At 52.8% G+C, this 23,669-nt stretch overlaps 1 protein-coding gene across 2 annotated transcripts; it reads left to right on the forward strand.

Moving 5' to 3' along the window:
* The first annotated feature begins 226 nt into the window (after positions 1-226).
* CABP1 (calcium binding protein 1) lies at positions 227-22,350 on the forward strand. Of its 2 annotated transcripts, XM_022550928.3 has the most exons (7): positions 227-874; positions 13,205-13,381; positions 16,282-16,312; positions 16,574-16,717; positions 18,474-18,583; positions 18,806-18,953; positions 22,134-22,350. In XM_022550928.3, the coding sequence occupies exons 1-7, from the start codon at positions 227-229 to the stop codon at positions 22,157-22,159; spliced, it is 1,284 nt and encodes a 427-aa protein (XP_022406636.1). In that variant the 3' UTR covers positions 22,160-22,350. The 2 variants fall into 2 exon arrangements, with proteins under 2 accessions (XP_022406636.1, XP_022406637.1); XM_022550929.3 differs by lacking the exon at positions 13,205-13,381.
* The last annotated feature ends 1,319 nt before the right edge of the window (positions 22,351-23,669 follow it).

Here is a 23,669-nt window from a genome sequence, read left to right on the forward strand (position 1 = left end):
CTCCCGGCGCTCCCGGCTACGCGCCGCAGCGCCCCCTCAGCCGCCAGGGGCCGCCGGGAAGCGGGGCTCCTCGAGCGCGGGGCGGGGCAAGGGGCGGGGCGCGGCGGTACCTGGGCCGCCGGGGAGCCGGGGGTGGGCTCTTCTGGGACAGCCGGCGGCCCCCCCAGATTCGCACCGCCAGCCGCCGGGGAGCTCGGGGCTCCAGGCGTAGAGGCTGCGCTGTCACATGGGCGGCGGCGACGGGGCCGCATTTAAGCGGCCGGGGGACGGCGCCCGCCTCCAGCGCGTCCTCGGGCTCGGCTCCCGCCGGGCGCCCCGCTCTCTGCCCGCCGGGGGCCCAGCGCCGCGCCGCACCGCGCCGCCCCCGCCGGGCCATGCGAGCGCGGGCCCCGCCGCGATGAGCTCGCACATCGCTAAAAGCGAGTCCAAGACGTCGCTGCTGAAGGCGGCGGCGGCGAGCGGGGCCAGCCGGGCTCCCCGCCACGGCCCTGCCCGGGAGCCAGTGCTGTCCAGCCGCCGGCTGCCCGGCCCCTGCCCGGGCACGCCGCCGCCGTCCGGGGACCCCAGTTCGCGGAGGCCCCTGTGCCGGCCGGCGCCGCGAGAGGAGGGCGCGCGGGGGAGCCGGCGCGGGCTCCCCCAGGCGCACTGCAGGCCCCGGGAGGCGCCGCCGGCCGCGGCGTCCCGACCTTCGCCGCCGTCGCCGCTGCCGCCGGCCCGCGGGCGGGATGGGGAGGAACGGGGGCTGTCCCCGGCGCTCGGCCTCCGGGGCTCTCTGCGAGCCCCGGGTCGCGGGGACTCAGCTCCAGCCGCCGCGTCCGAGGCAGACCCGTTCCTCCACCAGCTGCGCCCCATGCTCAGCTCCGCCTTCGGCCAGGTAAGGGCCGCGCCTCCCGCCCGCTCCCTGGAGAGGCGCTCGGGACCCTGCCGCGGCTGCGCGCCCACAGCCCTCCTCCCGCTGCCCGCGGGTCCCCTGGTCACGCTCCTCTGGTCCTCCCGCCGCCCGGCGCCCTAGCCCGCGCGCCTCTTTCCCCGTGCCTGATTCAGCACCCTGTGCGCTGTCCACGCTCCGGGCGTCTTCAGGGCGAGGCCCCACCGCCTAGCCTCCCTCCACTTGCCGGAATGGGCCAGTCCTGGACGGGGAGCGACCTCCACAAACCGCCTGGAAATTTGCAGGGGTCAAGGAGGGGTGCTCTGAGCAGGTGGCACCAAACCCACTCCTCCGGCCTCTGGCCAAGACGACCAATGAGCGACCCAAGAGACCAATGGGCATGGCGTCTGGGGATCAAGAGTGGGGACCTCGGGGTACACAGCCTTGTTTGGGGATGAGGGACCCTAGCCATTGCCTGTGGTGGCCCCAAAGACCTGGGAAAAGTTAGGAAAGGTAAAAATATGAGAAAAGAGGAGTGTCTGGGTAGTCATGGAGGGATGTACAGAGCTATGGCTCAGACTGGAACTTCGGGGATATTTTAAGGAGGTTGTCATCTAGGGATGCCATTAAGACGGTAGTGGGCAGTTGTCGAGTTGTGGGACATGGAATAACACCTAGAGACCCCTAGTCTGAGTTAGTGTGTATTCTAGGGTCAGAAAGGTCACTAAGGGGTCATGAGTGGCTCGTTTTGTTTCTTTTCTCTCAAGAACCCCAAGCAGCTGGGCATCTGCCCTTTAAAAATGGCCCCGTGGTCATAATCCAGGTCTACAGTTAGGGGCTGTGCTGCTGGGGAGAGAGGCTCAGCAGAAAGGAACCTGTGAACTCCTGAGCAAAGCCAGGATTTCCTCTAGTTCTGAGTCCATAATTAAGTCAAACTCGTTGGCACAGCATGGACACAGTTCTGCAGCAGCCGAGGAGGGGTGTAACACAGGTCTGATCAGAGTGTCGCGTGCTGTGTGGGCGAAGGTGGGGCCTGTGCGTTTCTGTGCTAGGATATAGCGTAAAGAAGCCGTTTCAAGCTCCTGGCTTGCCATGCTGCCTAGAGCCCATGCTCTAAGGAGGCCGTGCGTGTTTTGTTTCAGATCTGCACATTCCTTTTCAAAATACTACTCTGCAGTGGCTGATGCCGGTGGAGGCATGAAGGCAGCTGACATGAAGGCAGCTGCACGTAGACTCGGGTTGCACGGGGCTGCTGTGGTGGCGTGATAGGGCAGCAGTGTGGCTTTGTTCCTGCCAGGAGCCCTCATTAGCCAAGTTATCTGGAAACGGTTCTCCAGAGTAGAGATTTGAATGCAGAGCTGTGAAAGTTAGTGCAGTGATATGTTGAAGAGTTGACTGCAGTGGCTTCTGTATTAGTGAGGGGGTGTCAGGTGTTAGGGCAGGAGTGGTCTGGATTGCAAAAGGGACACTGTGTCGTTGAATTGGTGACAACTATTTATCCATTTATCAAATATATTTTGATCGCCTACTTTGCCCAGGCGTTTGCTGGGCACTATGGAGACGAAAGTGGACAGGATAGCCAGGGTTCTGGCTACTTTGGAGCTTACAATCTAGCAGTTTGGAAGGGTAGGTCATTGGCCCAGGATCACACACTCTCTGGTTATTTAGTTTGCTGGTGATCTGACTTTGTTTCTGGAAAAAGGGCCCTTTCTTTGCAGTCTTGCAGGAGTTGCCTGCCTGGGCCCTTTGTGAGCTCAGAGCATTTCAGCTCATGTGCTTTTCTGCTTCTACTTCCTCAGTCATAAAATGAAGGCTGTTTTCCAGTTCCATGTTCTGAAATGTCACCAGGGTCACCTGAGTCAGGAAGAACTGGAAGGCCCCATCAAATATTTACTACCTCCCTCTGGAAGCTCTTGCCCCTGGAGCTGCAGGCTTTCTCTTTAAAGCTGGGCACACCCCGTCTGGCCTTCCTGCTGACGGCTCTAAGGCATCTGCTCCAGCAACAGCAACAGCAACAAAACCCGGCCTGGGACTTTGCGTCAGTCTCCAGTCTCCTGCAAGAATTAGGCTTTCGTCCCTTCTCTTTGCATTGAGATTTCTGTCCTTAGAGACAGGGTCAGGACCAAGAGAAGGGAAATGAGATTCTGAATATAGAAACTTTCCGATAGGATCTGCTTTGGGCAAAATATAGCCCTGGGGAAGTATATTTTTCATGTCTCCCAAGTTCCTTTTTTTTTTTTTTTTTAACCTTCAGTGAATCGTTTGACCTCAGTAAGCCTATGTTTCTTTATCTGCAAAATAGGGATAATCATAGTATCTCAATGGGTTTTCGGGGGGAATAAAAGGGGATATGGAGATATGCACAGAGCTTGGCCCAGAGCAAGGGTCTATGGATGTTAGTTATTATTATTGTTGTTGTTGTTGATTAACTACCAAGGACTGTGTCAGAAACTCTTTCCATTTGTAATAGAGTCAGGGAGGGCCGGGGCCAAAGTGACACTGAAGGTACCAAGATGGACTCTTTCATTAGGGGGAACAGGAATTAGGGTTCTTCCAGTGACCTAACAGAGCATCCTTACTGCCTGCAGGGAGACGGTGTGATTTTGAGGCTAAGGCATGGAAAGGTGGCTTAGGAGATAGAGCTGCAGGTTCCAATCCCAGCAATGTTACTTCCTATTGCTGTGACCTTGGGCCTGTTATTTTCTCTCTCTGGTCTGGGTTTCTTCATCCAGAAATGAGATTGACAAAAAACTACCTTGCAGAGCTCTTATGAGGGTTATACAAGATTAAGGATGTCAAATGGGCTGGCTCAGAGTGAGTGCTGGAAAAGGGCACAGGCTTCATTAATACAATTATTAATAGAGTAATTGTCAGAACGAGGGCCTGCGTCAGGTAGTTTGAAAGCTGTCTCTGAGCCAAGTGAGGAAGGCCATTAAAAGAAGGAACTGAGGGAGTTCCCTGGTGGCGCAGTGGTTAAGAATCCGCCTGCCAATGCAGGGGACACGAGTTCGAGCCCTGGTCTGGGAGGATCCCACATGCCGCGGAGCAACTAAGCCCATGTGCCACAACTACTGAGCCCACATGCCACAACTACTGAAGCCCACGTGCCTAGAGCCCATGCTCCGCAACAAAGAGAGGCCACCACAATGAGAAGCCTGTGCACTGCAACGAAGAGTAGCCCCCGCTCGCTGCAACTAGGGAAAGCCCGCACGCAGCAATGAAGACCCAATGCAGCCAAAATAAATAAATTTAATAAATTTAAAAAAAAAAAAAAGGAGCTGAATGACAAAGGACCTCCTCTAGTACCCTCTTTGTGGCCAGCTAAGACAAGCCACCCAGCTGCTTAGAGAGAAGATGTGGTATCAAAACTTAACTCAGGACAGGCATGACTTGGGGGCAACTCTTGGCACTGGGTCTTGGAAAACTATTTTAAGAATAGTCTTTCTGTTCCTTACCCTAAATTTGGGAAGAAACACCTCTTGTAGATGAGGCAAAGAGGGAAAAAACCCATAGCTCTGTCCCATCCCCTTTCTTCAACTATAGAGACATCTCTTCTGATTTGAGTAGGCTAGCCCAATTCCCAACTGCTTTGTACGTAAGAGGGTCAAGGTATTTAATGCGTGAGTGAATGACTCTCCAGCCTCTGCACTTCAGTTTCTTGGTTCCTATAGCTTAGATGAAGGAGAGGGACCATATGGTTCGGATCCTAACGGATTCAAGTGCACTAGGCCTGTGTGCCTAGAATGATGGCTTGTGTATATTACTTACTCCTGCCCAGCCAAGTCACTCCCTACTGCTCTCTGAGAGGGCTTGGGAGTCCCTGTGGCCTTTCTCTGGGTCCTGGGGAAGGGGAAGAGAAGGTCAGTTTGTGGTTGAGATCAATCGTAGATGATAGGAATCACTTGGTGTCAGTTCGTAGGTTTTGCAGAAGCAACATTGGCACTTTCAACCTCTGTCTAGAGCCCAGTAAACAATGGACAAAGTATCTTCTCATTATCTTATCTTCATAGCAACCTGCGAAACTTAGCATTATCTTGCCCCATTTTAGAGACAAGGAAACAGGTTCAAGAAAGGGGAAGTAGCTTGCCCAAAGGTCACAGTGTAAGTAAATGGCAGGACTGTGATGTGGTGTGTCTGTCTCCAAACAACCTGCCAGTGCCACACCATACTGGCCGGTGGAAAGTCACAGAAGCGCGTTTCCTATCTGTCAGAAGCATCCACAAAGCACTTCTCAGGTTACGACCCAGCTTTCCCCAAGTGTCTTAACACTGGGCTGCCATCCAAGTTCAAATGCTGGTGATAGGACTGATCAGGGCCCAAAGCCAGCCTCCCTCCTAATCAGGAATAATCAGCAATGGGTTTATCCTTCTCATCCCTCTGATCCTATTATTCCATTCCAGAACTCTAAGCGTGGCTTCTGGAGGCCCAGGGGCTGCTGCCACAGTGCATACTGATGGGGAGGCGGGGCCGTGGGATGTGCTTTACTCCTTAGGGAAGCCCCCACCATTCAGCCCTCTGTGAAATTTTCTGCCAAAGGTCAAGCCATCTGCCTCCTCAAGATCAGTAGTTACTCCTGTCACACAGAACCACCACACACCCCATCTGCTCAACCTAAAATAGATTAAGCAAGCTCTGGGTTGGAATCCTGAATCCCTGGCTGCCCTTAAGCCTCAAGCTGGTGTCAGCACCCTCTTCGCTAAAGGATGGGATTTCTTCCAAGTGCGTGGACTTTTCCACAAGGGCCTGGTTTTGCTGTCTCCTGGTCTCCTTGTCTCTAAGGACAGAGGCGTATCCCAAGGTCGACAAATGTGTGCTGTGCTCTGCACTGGCCTGCGGGGGGCAGGAGCCACCAGGTCTGAGCCTGTGGGTGCCCTGCTGAGTGAATGGAGGCCCTGCTGGGCCCTTTAGGACCAACATCGCCACCGGGCAGGGGAAGGGGTGCCTTCTATGTGCCTGGAACTGTGCCAAGCCCTTTGCATGTATTATTAACTCCTCACAAGAGTCCTATGAAGGAAGCGTTATTAGAGTACCCACTTTATAAATACAGAAACTGAGGCTCAGAAAGATTAAGAAGTCCTCAAGGTCACATGGTTGGTAGGCAGGTGGGCAAGATTTGAATGCAGGTCTGTCCGACTCTGTATGCTGAGCTCTTTACCTCTAGATCAGTGGTTCTCAACACTGGCTGCAGGTTAGAATTACCTGGAGTATTAAACAACACCAGCGTCCGGGGCTCACCTGCACCTACTCCATCAGCATCTCTGGGGAAGGTCCCTAGTGATCCTAGTCTGCAGCCAGCATTCAGAGCCCCTGCTTCGCACTGTGCCGCCTTTGCATGTATCCACCCATTTAGTTCATACGAATTGGATTTGTACCCGGAGCCTAGCTCATCTCCCCTCTGGGGTCCGCGGTGAGACCTAGCTTTTCAAAAAAGTCTGCAGATGGTCAGTGTTCTACATTTCGTCTACAAGTCTTTCCTGATCCCTCCACACTAAGTCAGATCCCTGTCTCACATTCTCAAGAGTGTTTGTGTTTCTCCTTCATAGCATTTACCTGAACTGAGATTAAGTATGTTGATAGCCCTTTAATATCTCCTGCCCGCCTGCCAGAATGTGAGCTCCCTGAAAGCAGGGACCGTGTGTATCTCGTTCCCACAACTTTCCCAGAGCCAAGCACATGGGACAAATGATACTTCCTTCTTCCGTTTTAATAATTCCTTATCCAGTACCTGTCCTGTGCCACGCACTTTCTCCGCACTCACCGTATCACCAGGCGAGGGAACTGAGGGCTGCCATGTGAGCACTCCGGAGCCGCGGAGCCAGGACTCAGTCCCAGACCTCCAGATCCTTCCCATCCATCTGAGTCCGTTGCTCTTCCCACGACCCTGCCTTCAGGCTCTGTTTCCGAGGAACAGGTCTTTGAAGAAGGCATTTTTGTTGGCTCTTCCCGTACCAGCTCCCCGGCAGCATCTTCACCCCCTTTCCTGCCCTTTTAAGTGTCAACAGCGCCCCCCCCAGCCCCCCCCAGGCTCCTCCTTCTGGCCTCCAGAGGCCGGAACCAGGCTGCTGAGAGACTCCCCGACTAAAATAAACCATTCCATCGTCGTCAGCGCCACGGTCCTCAAAAGCTATCCAGGGACCTCCCTCCCCAGCTCCCTGGGAGCTGGCCTGTGGCACCTTCTGGGCAGCGTCCCCACCCATCTTCCCCTAACGGGAGCTCTGACCAGCCACCCAAAACTGGACAAAAATTCCTGCGAGAGGAGCCCCTCTGGACTGAAACTCTCAGCCTTGTGTGTAAAGGGTTTTGCTTCAGGGCCTGGGAAGAGCTCGGCTTCCCAGCCTAGCTCTGGTGCCCCCTGCTGGGAAAAGCCGGGTGCAGGGAAACGGGGACACTTCCTCTCCTGGGTCGTCTGGCTGGGGCTGTAGGTCGCAGAGGTGACATCTGAGGCTTGAGATGAATTCACATCAAAGCTGGAAGCTGGAGGGACGAGGACGTGCCAGTTACCTAAAAAGTTTCATTCATGGGACCTTGAAGACCGCTTTGCAAAGGGCGGCCTCTCTGCACCCCCAAGGAAACCGGTGAAAGATCCTCTATGGGGATCAGGCAGAGGATTAGGAGGTTTGTCGCCCTCGCTTGCTCACGGCCGCCCGCCGTGCCAGCACTGCCTCCATCAGGACCCCCTCAGGGCCGGCTCTTGATTTCCCTTGGGTCGGAGAGAGCGCGCACAGTGAAGGGAGCCGAAGGAGCTGCGTCGGCTCAGCTGTGCTTCCAGCCCTGGAGCCTCATCCCGTTTCGGTGAGGAGGCAAGTGTGAAAAATGGAGCGTGATGGAGACTCGTCACAAGATCTCCCAGGGCCTCACTGGAGCTGCCTGCTCTCAATCCAGCTGCGATGGCGGGCGTGATTAAGATGCGTGTTTGTCCCTGAGCGCCTGTGTGTGTGTGTGTGTGTGTGTGTGTGTGTGTGAATGCACACATGAGGTTGGAAGCTGGGAGGCACCCTGGCTTTGGGGGCCCAAACTAGCCTGCTTCCCCTTCTGGGTTTGCTGGCCTAATTCCTAGCTGCAGCTGCCATTCTGGGCTCCCCTCCCCGAGGCAATCTCCCTGCAGATTTGACAGCCAGAGAGGAGGGGCCGAGGGAAGGGGAATGGACTGGGGAGAGGCCTCAGCTGTAATCTGATGTAGATGATCCGGCAGCCTTCTCCAGCTCAGCTGCCCTTTGCCGTCAGCTCTCTGGGCGATTTCCTCTGTGCCTGCACTCTCCCCTCCTACCTTCATCTCCTTAAGAAAGTGTCCAGAAAGTTAAACCCACACACATGAACACACACAATCTACAAAAAAAAAAAAAAAAAAAATCTGGGAACAGGAGCAGGCAGACAAGTGAGAGAGCACGCGCGCAAGAGAGAGGACTCAGATCGGTCTTGGAGGAAGACGGCGCAGGCAGAGGGAGGCTAGGGTTGGTGGGGACCCAGACTAAGGTCTCTTAGCCCCCAGGAGCCTCCTTCATGGACCCGGGGATCCTGAGAGGGGCTGCCTCAGCTTAGGATGGGCAACTGTGTCAAGTCTCCACTGAGAAATCTCTCAAGGAAGGTATGTTTCTGGAGTGATCAGGGCCCAAAGCCTGGGGCGGGGGATTGGAGCATCTTGCCCTCTGCCCCAGAAGTTGGGGGCAGAGAGGGTGGGCATCTGAAGCTTGCTACCCTTCCCGTGGGTTCTGTCTAGAGCTGCTTCCCTGTTTCTACCTCCAGATTCCCTTCTATCACAGTTTTCTATGTCCCAGGCTCTGAGCTGAAGTTGGGACTTTAAGCTGCATGGGGCGCTGTGTTTGGGAATTTGTGCAAGATTTAGGAAAGAAACCACGTAGCTCCATGAAAAGCGTGGATCTTTAGGATGTGAGTGGACAGACCCCCCTTGGAGCCAACAGGATCAGAAGAGGGTTGAGCTGGGCTTTGACCCTGCTGCTGCTGGTTCCTTCCCGGCATTAGGATGGGGGCTCATTCATTTCCTTTGAGCGTCTCTGAGCCTCTCTGGTGGTCTCTAAGCCTTCAGAGCTGTGGGTTTTGAAGTAGATCGTCTTGCTCCTGAGAGGAACCAAGCCAGGTGTCCCCTTCTACCCTTGATAATTCTTGAGTCAGGTCAGAGACTCACAGCTAGAACCAGACTGGTTTGGGGCCCCAGGGTTGTTTCCATCGAGAAACAGAGTGTACAGCAAAGGCGTCTGTAAGTTGCTTTCTGTAGTGGATGTATTGCTTACACACCACAATAATATCCTTTTGCAAGAATCCTTTTAGGAAAGCAAATAATCACCTCCAAAGCATCTTTCCTGCAAACCTGGGCTTATATCTGTAAGGTCTTGCTTTAAGTGGGCGCTGCCTGTATCTCTAGCCCTCTGTAGTCAGGCCATAGAAGAAACTCATAGATATTACTTAAAGGAAGAAGTAATGTGAGGGATGTTTTCCTCCAAATTATTTTATTTACCAGACGAGGAACTTGATTGCCACTCAGGTTAAGTAACTAACCCAAGGTCTCAGGTTAGCTAATGGCTTCTCTACCCCCAGCCCCATTCTATCTCCTCTGTTAGTTTGACAGCCTCTCCATTTAGGACATTTCAGGCTTTTCTGCTCATCATCTTCCTCATTTAGCTAAGCTGCTCACATCAAATTCCTTTTAATCTTCACTGTTCCTTGGATCCTTCTGAGGGTTGACTGTTTCTTCTGTGCACACACCCCCCAGTCATCTGTCATCTTAAAGGAGAGTCTTTTGCATCAGAGGTGGCCTCCACACTGTTGCAGAGAAGCAGAAACAGATCTGAATTAGTTTAGAGGACCACAGGGGAAAGTCCCTTTCCCTGGGGTTCTGTCCAGAGTTTAAAGAGGTGAACTAAAGAACAAGTATTGTCCTTCTGTCCTACCCAACCCATCTTCCCTTATACAGCAGAGTGCTTAAGAGTCAGACTTCTCAGGTCTCCTCTTTCTAGCCATATGACCTTGGATAAGTTACTTGACCCCTCTGGGTCTCAGTTCCTTTGTCCATCAAGTGGAAATACTAACATCTACCTCCAAAGGTGATTTTGGGGGCTAAGGAAAGAGCTGGGAATGCTGCCTGGAATATAGTACTCAGTAAATGTTAGCTAGTGTTATTAGCTTTTCCACTCTGGGTTTTCTGAGAAGGGGGATGGAAGTAAAAAGGGAAATAGGAGAGGTTTTGCATCCATGGAGTAGGGCAAAAGATCATAAAACGTATTGCATTCAATTTCATGTATTTGTATAATAGTAATCATTGCTTCTTCCTGAATATCTACAAGATCTCCAACACCTGTTATCTCATTTGCTCTTTTCCACCCAGTAGTTCTCTTGGCTATTTTCTAGAGAAAGGAGCTGGACTCAGAGATAAGAGCGTTACTAAGATCCCACAGCCAACCAGAAGCAGAGCTCAGATGTAAACCCTGGTCTGTGTAAATCCAGAGCTGGTATTTTTTGGGGTTTTTTTGAATTTTATTTATTTATTTATTTATACAGAAGGTTCTTATTAGTTATCTATTTTATACATATTAGTATACATATGTCAAGCCCAATCTGGTATTTTGTTTTTATTTTTGCCTCTGTGAGAGGCTGCCTCTCTCTTTTTCCTGCTGTCAGAGATGTTATTCATAGAGTCACGAACCTGACCTTACAGGTCATCTTAGCCCAAATTCCCACTCACTGGGCAATGCTCTCGCCCACCTCACCAAGTGCTTGCTCACTCAACTTCTCCTTGAATACCTTCAGTGAGAAGGAGCTTGTGCTTGTCGAGCTTGTGTTGTTAGAGAGCTGTTAGGTCATGAGTCGTGCCAGCCCCTCCTGTTGCCCTGCCACACTCAGGAGACGTCCCCTCAGTGCCAGGAAACATTGTCAGCCTGTGGGCCGCTGCCCACTTGGCTTCCTAAGTAGTAGCTGGGAATTGGTAATGGAAAGAGGAGGCCTCCTCCAGGCTCTGAGCAGGGCAGGACTGGGCTGTCAGGTACCATCACTGGCCAGGGAAGAACAGAAGCGTCCTGGGGCAACTTGGTGCCAGGCAGGGTTAAGATCAAGAGATGCAGTGGAAATTTCCCAGCCATCACTTGTTCCTCCTTCGTGGGAGCAAATGTTTCTCTGTCCTTCTCACTTCTTTCTTGATTGGCAAATATTCTCCCACTTCTTCTGCAGCCAGATGTAAATGCCTTCTGGCATCCAGCATCTCTTAAGTTGCATCATCATCATCATTGTCATCATCGTTGTCATCATCATTGTCATCACCATGGCAACCCCACATAGTCAGCCCTTACGCTGCTCTAGGCACTGTGCAATAGCCCATTTACCTCTCACAGAATTCTGTGAGTTGCCCTGATGGTACCCATTGGACAGAGAAGGAAACCAGAGCCCAGAGAGGTCAAGTGACCTGCCGAAGGTCACATAGCAAGCAAGCGGCAAGCCAGAATTTGTCCCCAAGACTGTTTGAGTCCAAAGCCAGTTATACTCAAGCTCCTCTCGGAATTCTGTGCTGCCTGCTGCCTCCTTCTGGGTGTGCTCATCCAAGCCAAGTGAGTGAGAATCAGCCAGAAGTGAAAAGGCTGATTCTCTGCCAACATCTCCTGAGATTGTTTCCTGGGGTTAAGCCACGGTCGACTCCTGGGCTCCCTCTGTCAGGAAGGGCTCTCTGGTCCTGCCCTGGCTCGAGACATGTCCCCGAAGCCTATGCGAGTGTGGCCGAGGCTCTGAACCTCTCCTGGTCATCAAACCAGAATGGACCCTGGTCATGTCTGACACCCCTCAAGTTCTAAGATTACCTAGGGTGACCCTTTTTTGCAGTCACTGGACTCAGGCCTTGGACTGAGGTCCTGCACCTCGGGTCTGAGTTGCTGCTTTCCCTTTGAGGAGCCAGAATATTGCTCCTTCATCTCTAGGCCTGGAAGAGGCTTAGGAAGTTGGAAGAGAGTCTAGACTATAGCTCCACAGTGTGGGGCTCCGGGGAGGAGGACCACGAGGACAGGGTGAGATGGGGGAGGTTGCTCTGCTTGTCCCCCTAGGAGGACAGGCTACCTGTTAGGTCGTGGGATCTTCTCCTGGGCGTGGCCTTCCTTGAGCTGGAGGAAACTGTTAGAAAGCGGGTACAGCAGGATGGACGGGCAGGGCATGCAGCTCTGGCGTTCTTGGACAAAGACAGCCCTCTAAGTTTCCACCACTCTCTCTTTCCTTGGAAAGTTTGGCTCCAAATCCCCACGCCGGGGGGTGGGGAGGCATCAAGCTCAGGGCTGAAGGCAGACTGCCCTAACCTGGATTCTGGGGGCGATGCTGGGCATCCTGGCCGGGAGGCTGGGGTGGAAGAGAATATTGTGTCTGGCTGCTGCTGTTGCCCTAAGGGGACGGTCTGTGGGCAGTGTTGACTTTTTATAGCTGCATGGGAAACATCAGGGAAGAGGGTGGGCTGGCCGTGGCCTGGGAGCCCAGCTATATTCCACCAGCAGAGAGGGCCCCTGCCTCAGCCTCTAGAGGTCCTGCAGGCTGGGCTGGGCAGGGTGCCAGTGAAGGCGGGAGGGACGAGGAGAATTGCTGGTGGTAGAGAGCGTCTAGTCTCGAGGCCACACACTAGGTGGAATCTGACCCACAGATGTGCTTTGTTTAGCCCACCTGGTGCTTTAAATCAGAAGATCTGGCAACACAGGGCTGGAGTTACATAACGCTGTCCCTTCAAAGGGGACACACAGCATCCGTTTTGCCCCAGGCCCCGCCTCTCACACCTGCCTGCTTCATCTCTGTTCACTGCGGCACCTGTGTCTGCAGCCTCCGGTCTCGCAGGCTAGCTGAGCCTCTGCTCTTTGTGTCACCAGTTCTGATGGTTCTCACTGCCTTCCAGTGGGTTCCAGTGGGGGTAGGGTCAGAGGTCAGTCGGGGAGCTTAGCCCCGGGAATTGCGCTGGGACATTGGGAGCATCTTGGGAAAGGACATTATTCCCTGAATGAACAGAAGCCTCCCTCTGCCTGCTTCTCTCTCTGAGCTTCTGCATGCACACGAGTGTGTGGTTCTGTGCACGTGTGTGTGTATGTGTGTTTGTGTCTGCACATGGGCCACACAGAGGGTATCAGACCCAGCTCTCCCTGGAGCATCCGTTTTGGCCAAGGATCGGGGAATCCACCTGTTGGACCAGTTTGATGCCTGCCCCAGAGCATCCTGAGGGCTTTCTGCACCCTGCTGTTTGCCTCGCAAGGTCTGCTCTTGAGAAGGGCCCCTTCTAGGACCAGGAGCCAGGCTGGGGCCAGGAGGACCCAGCTGGGCAGGGAGGTGATGCCCCGCCTCTCTTTTGTATTTGCTTGGTGCTGGCTGAAGATGCGTCAGGAGGAGACCAGCTATACGGTGGTGCAGACGAGTGAGGAGGGGCTGGCGGCCAGCGGCGAGCTCCCCGGACCGCTCCTGATGCTGGCCCAGAACTGCGCCGTCATGCACAACCTGCTGGGCCCGGCCTGCATTTTCCTGCGTAAGGGCTTCGCGGAGAACAGGCAGCCTGTACGTAAGTTGGCCCCGGTGGAGCCGCGCTCGACTTGGCTTCACAGGGCGTGAGGAAGGAGGTGCTGGGAAGAAGAGGGGGCTCTGTACTCAGCAGTGCGCGTCCCCCAATGGATATACCTCAAACCCGCAACTTGTGAATCTGACCCCCAAAGTTTCCCACTGATGGCTGCAAAGCCCTGGTGAGTCCACATCCACCAGCAAGGAATAATAGCAGCTAATATTGCTTGGGTGTTTTGTTTTGTTTTGTTTTGTTTGAGCACTTACTATGTGCCAGGCACTGTGCTAAGTGCATTGGCTCATCACCTCCCTTAAGCCTCAGAGCAACTCCAAGAGGTAGGTACTATTATCCTCCCCATTTTACAGATGAGGAAACTGAGTTGGAGAGGTAACATGCTCAAGGTAACATCTGGTGGGTGATAGAGGTGGGATTCAGATTCAGGGATACTGGCTCAAAGACCTCCTGTGCTCTGAACAACAGTACTGAATACGCGGCACCATCCAGTAGAACTTTCTGTGGAAACACTGTCCAATTTGCGCTGCCTTCCCTCTACAGTAGCCACTAGCCACATGTGGCCACCGAGCCCTTGAAATGTGGCTAGTGCAACTGAGGAAGTGAATTATTAATTTTCTTTGATTCCAATTCCAATTTAAATAGTCACATGTGGCCACTGCTTTGGACGGCCTCCCATGGGTATCTGAACAGTCACAGAGAGGAGGGTATTAATAGTGATGTTACAGATTCAAACATCAGTAGGTTTAAATGCCTTGTTAAACACTTTACGCATCTTGCCTCACAGATGCTCACAAAGGCCGTGTAAGGTGAGTACTGGTATTAACCCATTTTACAGATAAGGAGACTGTGGCGCACACAGTTGAAGGGACCTGCCCAAGATCCTACATCTAGGAAGCAGCAGATCTGGGCTTTGCCCTTGAGTCTGTCTGACTCTAGAGGCCAAGCTCGTCCCTCGACTGCTTAAGTTGAGGAGTGAGGGGTGTGGTGGGCTCCATTCCCACCTGACCCCCCAAATTGGTGCTCATGGTTTCTCTGCCCCATCGGTGGGCATCCCCGGCTCTACTACACATCCTCCCGCCGCTCTGCCCTGGGGAGTGTATGATTCAGGGACCAGCCAGCAGGACTCAGTTGGACCAGCTCCGGCCATGGGCACACTGCCAAGGGGTACCCAGCTTTTTTGCTCCCTGGCTCTGGGTTTATAAGAAGTAGGGTGGGGGCTGCAGAGCTGGGTCCTGGAGATGTGAGAGGCTACTTGAGGCCTGCAGGGTGGGAAAGGTTGTGTCACTTGTCCCAGTGAGCATACTCTGCACGTGTGACTGCATGCATATAGTCGCTGACACTTTCACTTACTGGGGGTCCCGGGCATTGTAAAAGACATTCTTTTTGGTCACCCAAGATCCCAGTCTGACTTGGAGCCGCTAGTGGGTGATAGAGGTAGGATTAGGTAGGTATTAGAGGGCGTGACAACCCCTCCCTGTGCACAGTGACAGGTTTTTAAAGTGGAAGTCCTTACGATTATTTCACAGAAACAGACACCTTCAGGTGAGTCCTACCTTCAGCTAAAAATGCCGCTAGCAGGACCTGGTAGCCTGCAGCCTACTCGTTCCAGGCTCACGTACACTCTCAGCACTGTCCTACCATGTACGGCCACTTCTGAGAGCCGGGTCCTTCCTGCGCAGCTGATGGTCCCACAAAATGTTGCTCAGCAGCCCCTTTCTAGAAGATTCTCAGATTTTCCAGCACTGGGGTCCCTTGCCCTGGGGCCAGTTTGGAGCAGGTGGGCAGCAGCCTCTCACCCGCCCTGGCCCTATTGGCTAGAACAGCCTGTGTGCACTGCTGAGATGCCTCACGCTCACTGTGGCCCGCTCGCTGTGGCACACGCATGTGTCTGTGTTCGCGATCGGTGTGCCCACACCTGGTGTGCACTTCCTCAGGGCGGGCACACCCTGCCCGTGTTCTCCCTGCCCAAAGGCAGACAGCTGTGACATATGGAGAGGATGAGCCCCGTGGACCAGTTTTGGAGCCTGCTAAGCATGTCCATCTGGGCACCGCATCCATTTCATGCCAGTCTGTCTCCCTCCTGGGCAGGCCTGGGGCGACTGACACCTCACCAGCCGGAGCCTGCCCCCTGCTTCCTCTGGGCCTGCTCTTTGGAGACTTCTCTGCCATCTGTTCAGATGCCTCGTCCCAGGGCTTCCTTGACTCCCCAAGGAGAGCTGGGCACTGTTTGAGGCTGCAGACGTGAGCTTTGGACCCTGGCAGCCGCCAGAGGCACTGGCAGCCCCCAGGGTCCTATGCTGTGTCCTGTGACAGGGCGAGGTATAGGATGGGGGTCCAACTGGAGAAGGTGGGGCTGTGCCCAGGAAGCAGGGCACAGCCTCATCCTGCCTCCACTCACTCGGCTCTTCCTCCGCCTCCTGTTCCTCCCTCTTGGGTGCCTGTCTGGGCCCCCACTTCCCCCCCTCTGGCCCCTCGCTTCTCCCATTGCTTTACAGGCCTCTTCTCCCCTGCTCTTCCTGGTTTCTTTGGGTAGAGCCCTCTTCTTTCTGTTGTGACCTCCCGCTAACCCCGTTTTATTTACAGATTTTGGCCTCCAGACCAGCTCTGTTCGCTGACACATTCTTGTGTCTGGAATAAGGGGCTGGGGGTCCAGAGGTTCTGTACCCAGGCTGGAGAGGGCTCCTACTTCCCTGGGCATCTCCCATGTCTGTGGGACAGGTGGGGCTGCATCCTTTCCCCTCCAGGACATGGTCCAGGCACGCCTCCGCTGCTGCCCCATCACCTCCCGCCCAGTGCCTGCTGCCACTGGGATGGCTGTCAGCTGGGCCATGTACGACTTCTGGGCCCCTTGCAGCTGCTAATAGGACATGTTCTTTTGTTTCAGGACAGATCACTGCGGCCAGAGGAGATTGAAGGTAAGGACTGGCCCCTTAGGGGAGAGGGTTGCTCAGCCATCCAGAAAGATGAGAGGAAGGTGGGTGGGAAGAGAGGCAGAGATATCTCGGCCTCCTGCAAACGGGGCCTGGTGCAGAGCCAGGCATCCTCTGTGGAGCCAGGCGTTGGAGGAATGCAAGAGTCAGCAGGCCCTCGGGCTGCCTCTGCCCCAGAGACTCTGCAGGTCATCCCCCCACCCCCCACCCCACCGTCCACAACCAACCCTCCCCCCGCTTCCCCAGAGCTCCGGGAGGCCTTCAGAGAGTTTGACAAAGACAAGGACGGCTACATCAACTGCCGGGACCTGGGCAACTGCATGCGCACCATGGGCTACATGCCTACCGAGATGGAGCTTATCGAGCTGTCTCAGCAGATCAACATGAACCGTGAGTCCCTCCACCGGGTACCTCCTTCCCTCCCCAGCCTCGCCCTTGCCGTCCTCTGCCTGGGTTCAAGTTCTTGGCCCACCTCTTCCCAGCTCTGTGGCCTGGGGCAAACTACTCTCTCTGTGCCTCGATTTCCTCACCTGTAAAATGAGGGGTGGAATAGAGGGAGTAGAGCACAGGAAGTCAATTGGGGGTATGTTTATTTCTTTATTATTTTTTCATGGTTTATTTATTCATTTATTTTTATTTCTGGTAACAGCTTTATTGAGATATAATTCATAGACCATATGATTGACTCACTTAAATATGCACTTCAGTGGCTTCTAGTATATTTAAAGTTGTGCAACCATCACCACAACCAATTTCAGAATATTTTCATGGCCCCCAAAAGAAACCCTGTATCACTTTGCCATTACCCCCAAGTCCCTCCCCAGCCCTAGGCAATTACTAATCTACTTTCTGTCTAAGCAGATTTGCCTTTTCTGGAAGTTTCTTTTTTATTTTTATTGAAGTATGCTTGATTTATAATATTATATTAGTTTCAGGTGTACAACATAGTGATTCAAAAATTTTTATATATTATACTCTATTTAAAGTTATTATAAGATATTGGCTCTATTCCCTGTGCTGTATACTATATCCTTGTGGCTTATTTATTTTATACATAGTAGTTGACATCCCTTAATCCCCTGCCCCTATCTCACCCCTCCTCCCACTTCTCTCTCCCCACTGGTGACCACTAGTTTGTTTCTGTATCTGTGAGTCTGTTTTTCTTTTTTGGACGTACTTAAAACAGCCAAATACCTGACACACAGTAAGAGGTGAACAGAGGATGCCATTATTATGTTTTTCTCTGTCTTCATTTTCATTCTCCCAGGAGCAGACCGGGAGACAGGGGTTTGAGTGCGGTAGTTTACTCCATAGGGGCAGGACGGCATCGGTAGGGGGTAGGGAGATGAGAGGGCGGAGACGAGGAGCCAAGGCAGGAGGCGCTGGAGCAGCTGCCACTGTGGGTGATGGAGTCTAGTTCTGCCGGGAGCTCGGGAAGCTGGCATAGCAGGCCCACCTCGGAGTTGTCCCCAGCCCTTACCTCTCAGGCTGGGTATTTATCCCCCAAACTCAGTCACTGGCTGAAAGTGCTGTGAGCAGACCCCGGGGGGCAGGTCCCCTGTATTTCTCCCCACTGAGGGCCGCTTGGAAGATGAGTTCTATTTGCACAACGAGGGAAAGGCGGGGGCAGGTGGGCCAGGTGCCCACAGCTTCTGCTTCTCTCTCTGCTTTTCTGCATGTGTGTCTCTGTCTCTCCTTCTCTGAAATTCTTTGCCTGTCTCTGTGACCTAATAATTCTTTCTCCCCTCCGTATCCACCCCTGTCAACTTCCTGACTTGTTCCTTTAGTCAAACTCCAGCCACTCCCCTGAGCCATTCTGTGACAATCCCCGGTCCATGGTCACCTCTCTGTCCTCATTTGGCCTTTGCTTATACCCTGGGCCTGGAGCTGGGCAGGTCAAGGAGGGTTGGCAGTTCCCTCAGTTGCCTAGTTGGAGATGGGCAGTGGTTAAATTTTTATTTTTTTAAATATATATTTATTTATTTATTGGCTGCGCCACGTGGCACGCGGGATCTTAGTTCCCCGACCAGGGATCGAACCCGTGCCCCCTGCAGTGGACGTGCAGAGTCTTAACCACTGGACTGCCAGGGAAGTCCCAGATGGGCAGTGGTTAGATGGATGATCCAGCCTGTTCCTCTGTCCCCAGTGGGTGGCCATGTGGATTTTGATGACTTTGTGGAGCTAATGGGACCTAAACTCCTGGCGGAGACGGCAGATATGATTGGAGTAAAGGAACTGCGAGATGCCTTCCGAGAGGTGAGTGATGGGCAGTGGACAGGCAGGGGCGGGGAGCTTGTTAGAATTCCAACCTGGGACGGAAATGTGAGCTCTGGATCCCAAACCAGGGGAAGGAGCTTGGACAGAGAAGGGATCCGGGGAAGGCGGGACAGTGGTGCTGGAGAAGGGGCTCAACCTTGGGATCTGCTTCCAACAGTCTCCATGTTGTAGCTACTCCTCCCTCCTTCCTGCCCTCTCTAGTTTGACACCAATGGTGATGGGGAGATAAGTACCAGTGAGTTACGAGAGGCCATGAGGAAACTCCTGGGTCATCAGGTGGGACACCGAGACATAGAGGAAATTATCCGAGATGTGGACCTCAATGGGGATGGACGAGTGGACTTTGAAGGTAGGTGGAAGTGGTTTTGAGAGTGGAAGAGAAACCAGGGCAGTAGTGGGCATCCATAGAGCCCTCCACGTGTGTATCCATGATGCAATCATCAGTGCACTCCAACTTTCCATCCCCCTACCCTTCCATCCTGCCACCCCTTTAATCTGCCTTCCATCCCTACACCCATCCATCCATCCAACAATCTGTCCATCTTTCCATATCTATCTTTCCATCTTTTCATCCATCTATCTCTTTATCTGTCCAGGTGCCTATTTACCCACTCACCCATGTGTAAACAATTATCCATAGAACCATTTATCTATGGCCTTATCTATCCATCCATGCACCTATTCATTCTCTACATTCACCCATGCATCCATCCATGCATCCATCTACCCATGTACCTCTCTCCATCTATCCATGCATCTCTACCTCTCAACATTCATTCATACATTTATATATCTCTACTCATCTGCCTATATTTCTACCCATACTTCCACTGATCTGTCCATCAGTCTGTACAGTCATTTTCCCATCTCTATCCATGTACTCATCCATCCATCCATCCCTGTGTCCATCTGCCCCCATCCATCTCTCTCCATCTATCTGTCCACCTACTCCTGCATCCATCCATGTAGGTATTTTCTGAATACCACATTCCTCAACCTGACACTCAGGCCCCCTAAAATCTCTCCACGGCTCACCTCTCTGGCCATAGCTCCTACCATTCCTTCACTCACACTCCACCTTAAAGCCATAGGTGGTCCATGAACCTCCTAAGCTGTCATTTGAATACGTTGTTCTTTTTGTCAGGATGCCTTTTGTCCTATTCTTCGCTGGTCCTAAATTCTATTCGTCCTTCAAGACCCAGCAGTGGGGCCACTCCCTCAAACACTGCTTTCCTCATTCCCCAGATTGAACTTCCTTTTTTCTGGGCTTTCACAACACCTCAGGCTCACCCTCATTCTTCACACTGGCCCCTAAATGCTAGTTATATCTCTGCTTGACTCTGAACTTTTGGAGAAGAGGAACCCCACTTTCTTTATCTCTGTCATTCCCACAGAACTCAGTACCGGACACATAATGAACGCTCAGTAAAAGTGTTTTTAAAATAACCAATAATAATCATAATAGTGATCATCTATAACTGTACACTTATTGTATACCAGTCATTGTACTAAGTAGCTTTACACATATTATCTCATTTAATTTTCATGATGACTCTAGGGACTGCACATTATTACCTCATGTTATAGATGAGGAAACTGAGGCTCAGAGAAGAAGTAATATAACTTGTTAACTGGTAAGAGGCAGAGCTGGGTCATAAACTCAGGCCTGGAATCTCAACCACTACATACATTACACTGTACATGATACCATCCGAGGCACCATGGGATACGGGAAAAAAAAAACAACAGCAAAACATTGATTCTGCACTCCAGGAACGTGCATTCTGAGCAGAAAGGCAAGATAACCATGAGCAAGACTGTGAAAATGTCCAGAACACAAAGGCTGGGAGGCCTTTTCTGGGGAGTAGCTGGTCTTCAAGGTCAAAGAGAGTGTGGCAATGGAGAGAAGGCTTTGCTACCACGAGAGCTGAACATTTCAGGTCACCCCATGTCCAGGTAGTGACTCCCACAGATGCCAGCTCTTCCCTGAAAGCCCAGCATCCCCCATTCATTCTACCAGCGTGTGTTGTACACCTAGTGTGTGCTGAGACCTGATCCCTGCCTTGAGGAGCCCAAGACCAGCAAGGAGAGCCGAAGCCAGCAGTATAGTCCATGATGTTTGGGGGAAGTACAGCAGGCTGTGGGGCACAGTGGGGGCACCTTTGCCACGCTGGGAGGGGGGATTAGGGAAGACTTCCTGGAGGAGGCTATAAGTAAGTAGAACCTTAAGAGATAAGTAGGAGCCAGCAGGTGAAAAAGAAGGAAGAGATATTTACCCAAAGGAATTGAAAACTTATATCTACGCAAAAAACTGCAAACAGATTTGTTGTTTATAGTAGCTTTACTCATAATTGCCAAAAATTGGAAGCAACCAAGACGTCCTTCAGTAGGTGAATGGATAAATTAACTATGGTATATCCAGACAATGGAATATTATTCAGCGTTAAAAAGAAATGAGCTATCAAGTGATAAAAAGACATGGAAGAACCTTAAATGTGTAGTAAGTGAAAGCAGCCAGTCTGAAAAGGCTACATACTTTGTGATTTCAACGATATGACATTCGGAAAAGACAAAACTGCGGAGACGGTGAAAAGATCAGTGGTTGCCAGGGGTTGTGAGGAGAGGGAGGGATGAAGATGGGGAACACAGAGAATTTTTAGAGCAACAAAACTATTCTGTATGATAGTACAATAGGGATACATGTCATTATACATTTGTCCAAACCCACAGAACGTCCAACACCAAGGATGAATCCTAATGTAACCGTGGACTTGGGGTGATAATGACGTGTCAGCGTGGCTTTATTGACTGTAACCAATGTCCTACTCTGCTGCAGGATGTTGACGATGGAGGAGACCGTGCGTGTGTATGGCAGGCAGGGAGCGTATGGGAAATCTGTACTTTCTGCTTAATTTTGCTGTGAACCTAAACCTGGTCTAAAAAATGAAGTCTAGTTAAAAGAGAAGGAGCAGGGATAGGCTGCAGGAAAGCTGAGAGGTGAACAGGAGGGGCGTGTGTTGGTTGCCCCTGAGGCGCTGACAGGGAGCTCTGTGGAGTCAGAGCTTAGTGGTTGGAGGTGAGTGGTGACAGGTGAGGCTGGAGATGTCAGCTAGGGCCAGAACAGGGAGGCCCTGGGGTCGTGTCAGGATCCAGCACGTTACCCAGTGGGGACCATGAGAGGTTTAAGAGGGGTCAGATACGCAGATAGAAAGCTCCTGCTAGCTGCTGTGTAGACGGTGGATTGGAAGATGCTGGATGGGGGAAATTCTCCGGCCGTCCAGTGGTTAGGATTCCGCGCTCCCACTGCAGGGGGCGCGGTTGGATCCCTGGTGGGGGAACTAAGATCCCGCATGCCGTGTGGCGCTGGCAAAAAAAAAAAAAGAAGATGCTGGGTGGACGTTGGGGACCAGCATCGGTCAGGGGCCGCGGCAATAGACACGGGGCCACCGATCCGAGGGAGGTTTGGAGGCAGCGTCCTGGGCCCTGACTGCTGCTTTCTCCCCACCCCCTCCTGTGCACCCCACCGCAGAGTTTGTCCGGATGATGTCCCGCTGAGGCCGCCAGGGCCCCTCCAGGACTGCCAAGCTCCACGGGCGGGGAGAAGAGGAGCCGGAGCTCGCCTCATCCCGCCGCCGCCGCCGCCGCCGCCCAGAGCCCGGGACGTACTGGCGGATGGGGCCTGCCTGCACCCCGGGGAGGTGCCCACCCCGGACCCCCGCCCCTCCGCACTGTGAAAGACTCACGACTCCTGCAACTGGAAAGGGGGGCGCCCGCCGACGAGGAGGCCACCGCGCCAGGCCGGCGGAAGTCAGGCCGGGCGCCAAGTGCCATAGACCCAGTCGCTGCTGGCTGGGGGCGCCCCACACAGCATGTCTGCCCCCCGGGGCAGAGCCTCTCGCCGCCCTCCTTAGCTCTGTGCCCGTCCCCCCTCGCCTCAGCCCTGTTATCTCAGAACCAATAAAAATATTTCCAAGAGAAAGGCGGCCGTGGGGGGGGGTCTTTGCTTCTCCAGCCTGGTTAGATGACACACGCGTTTCCTGAGTACCAGCTGCGCGCCCAGAACTGGGTGAACCTCCCTGCCCTCGACTTGTACTGAGTTCCCATTAGGCACCCAGCCTCTTCCACCTTTGACTGAAAGGGAGACTGGGGCATATAGTGATGTAGCTGGATTTGCTGCTACCCCAAACAAGGTCAAGTTCTATAAGGAAAGGAGACTGGATATTGGTTGGGTAAGCATCTAGCAGGGTCTGCCTCACTTCCTGCCTCCCTGGAGATTTCACACTGGTCGAGATAATCACATCCATATGTGATTACGAATTGTGATCCTGCTTTTAAGGAAAAATGCAGGGACCTTTGGTGGGGTAGGATAAGGAGGCCTGGACTACTCTCTGGGGAGATCAGGAGAGGCTTTCCTGAGGAAGTGATAACAAGGTTTTTGCACTGGAGGAAATCCCAGTGTGTGTGAGGACACGAATGTATTAGAATGGAATCAGCTGCCAGACTCTCTGCTGAGTGAGAAGCAGGATGGTATAGTCGTTAGATCCTGGATTTACTTGCTGTGTGACTTTGGACCAGTCACGTCTCCTCTCTGAACCTCAGTTTCCTCATGTGCAATAAGGGGATAATAAAGGATAATAAAGTCTACAGTAAATGATCTCAGGGTATTGCATTGCCCACCTCCAGGGGCTGTGAAATTGTGCAAAGTGGCATTATTAAACAGGATCCATTGTAATCATTGTAATTAATTTCTATAAGCCAAGGGCTGAAGGAATCCAAAGGAGAAGTTTGTGGGTAGAAGTCGCCCAGAATCTTTGACAGGCTTGCGGCATAATCGGACAGGTGTGTGGGGTGGACCCATGTTCTCCAAGCCAGTGGTTCTCAAACTTGAGTATTTTCATCAGAATCGCTTGGAGGGTTTGTTAGCCCCGCCCCCAGACCTGGGCCCCACCCAGTGATTCAGATTCAGTAAATTTGCATCTCTAACAAGTTCCAGGGCATGCTTGATGTTCTCAGGACCTCAATTTGAATAACACTGCTGTAAATCCCAGACTCAAGGGAGGCAGGT

Source organism: Delphinapterus leucas, chromosome 14, assembly GCF_059928025.1.
Source record: "Delphinapterus leucas isolate spDelLeu-1000000601 "Yukka" chromosome 14, BTC_Dleu_Yukka2, whole genome shotgun sequence".
Taxonomy (NCBI): Eukaryota; Metazoa; Chordata; class Mammalia; order Artiodactyla; family Monodontidae; genus Delphinapterus; species Delphinapterus leucas.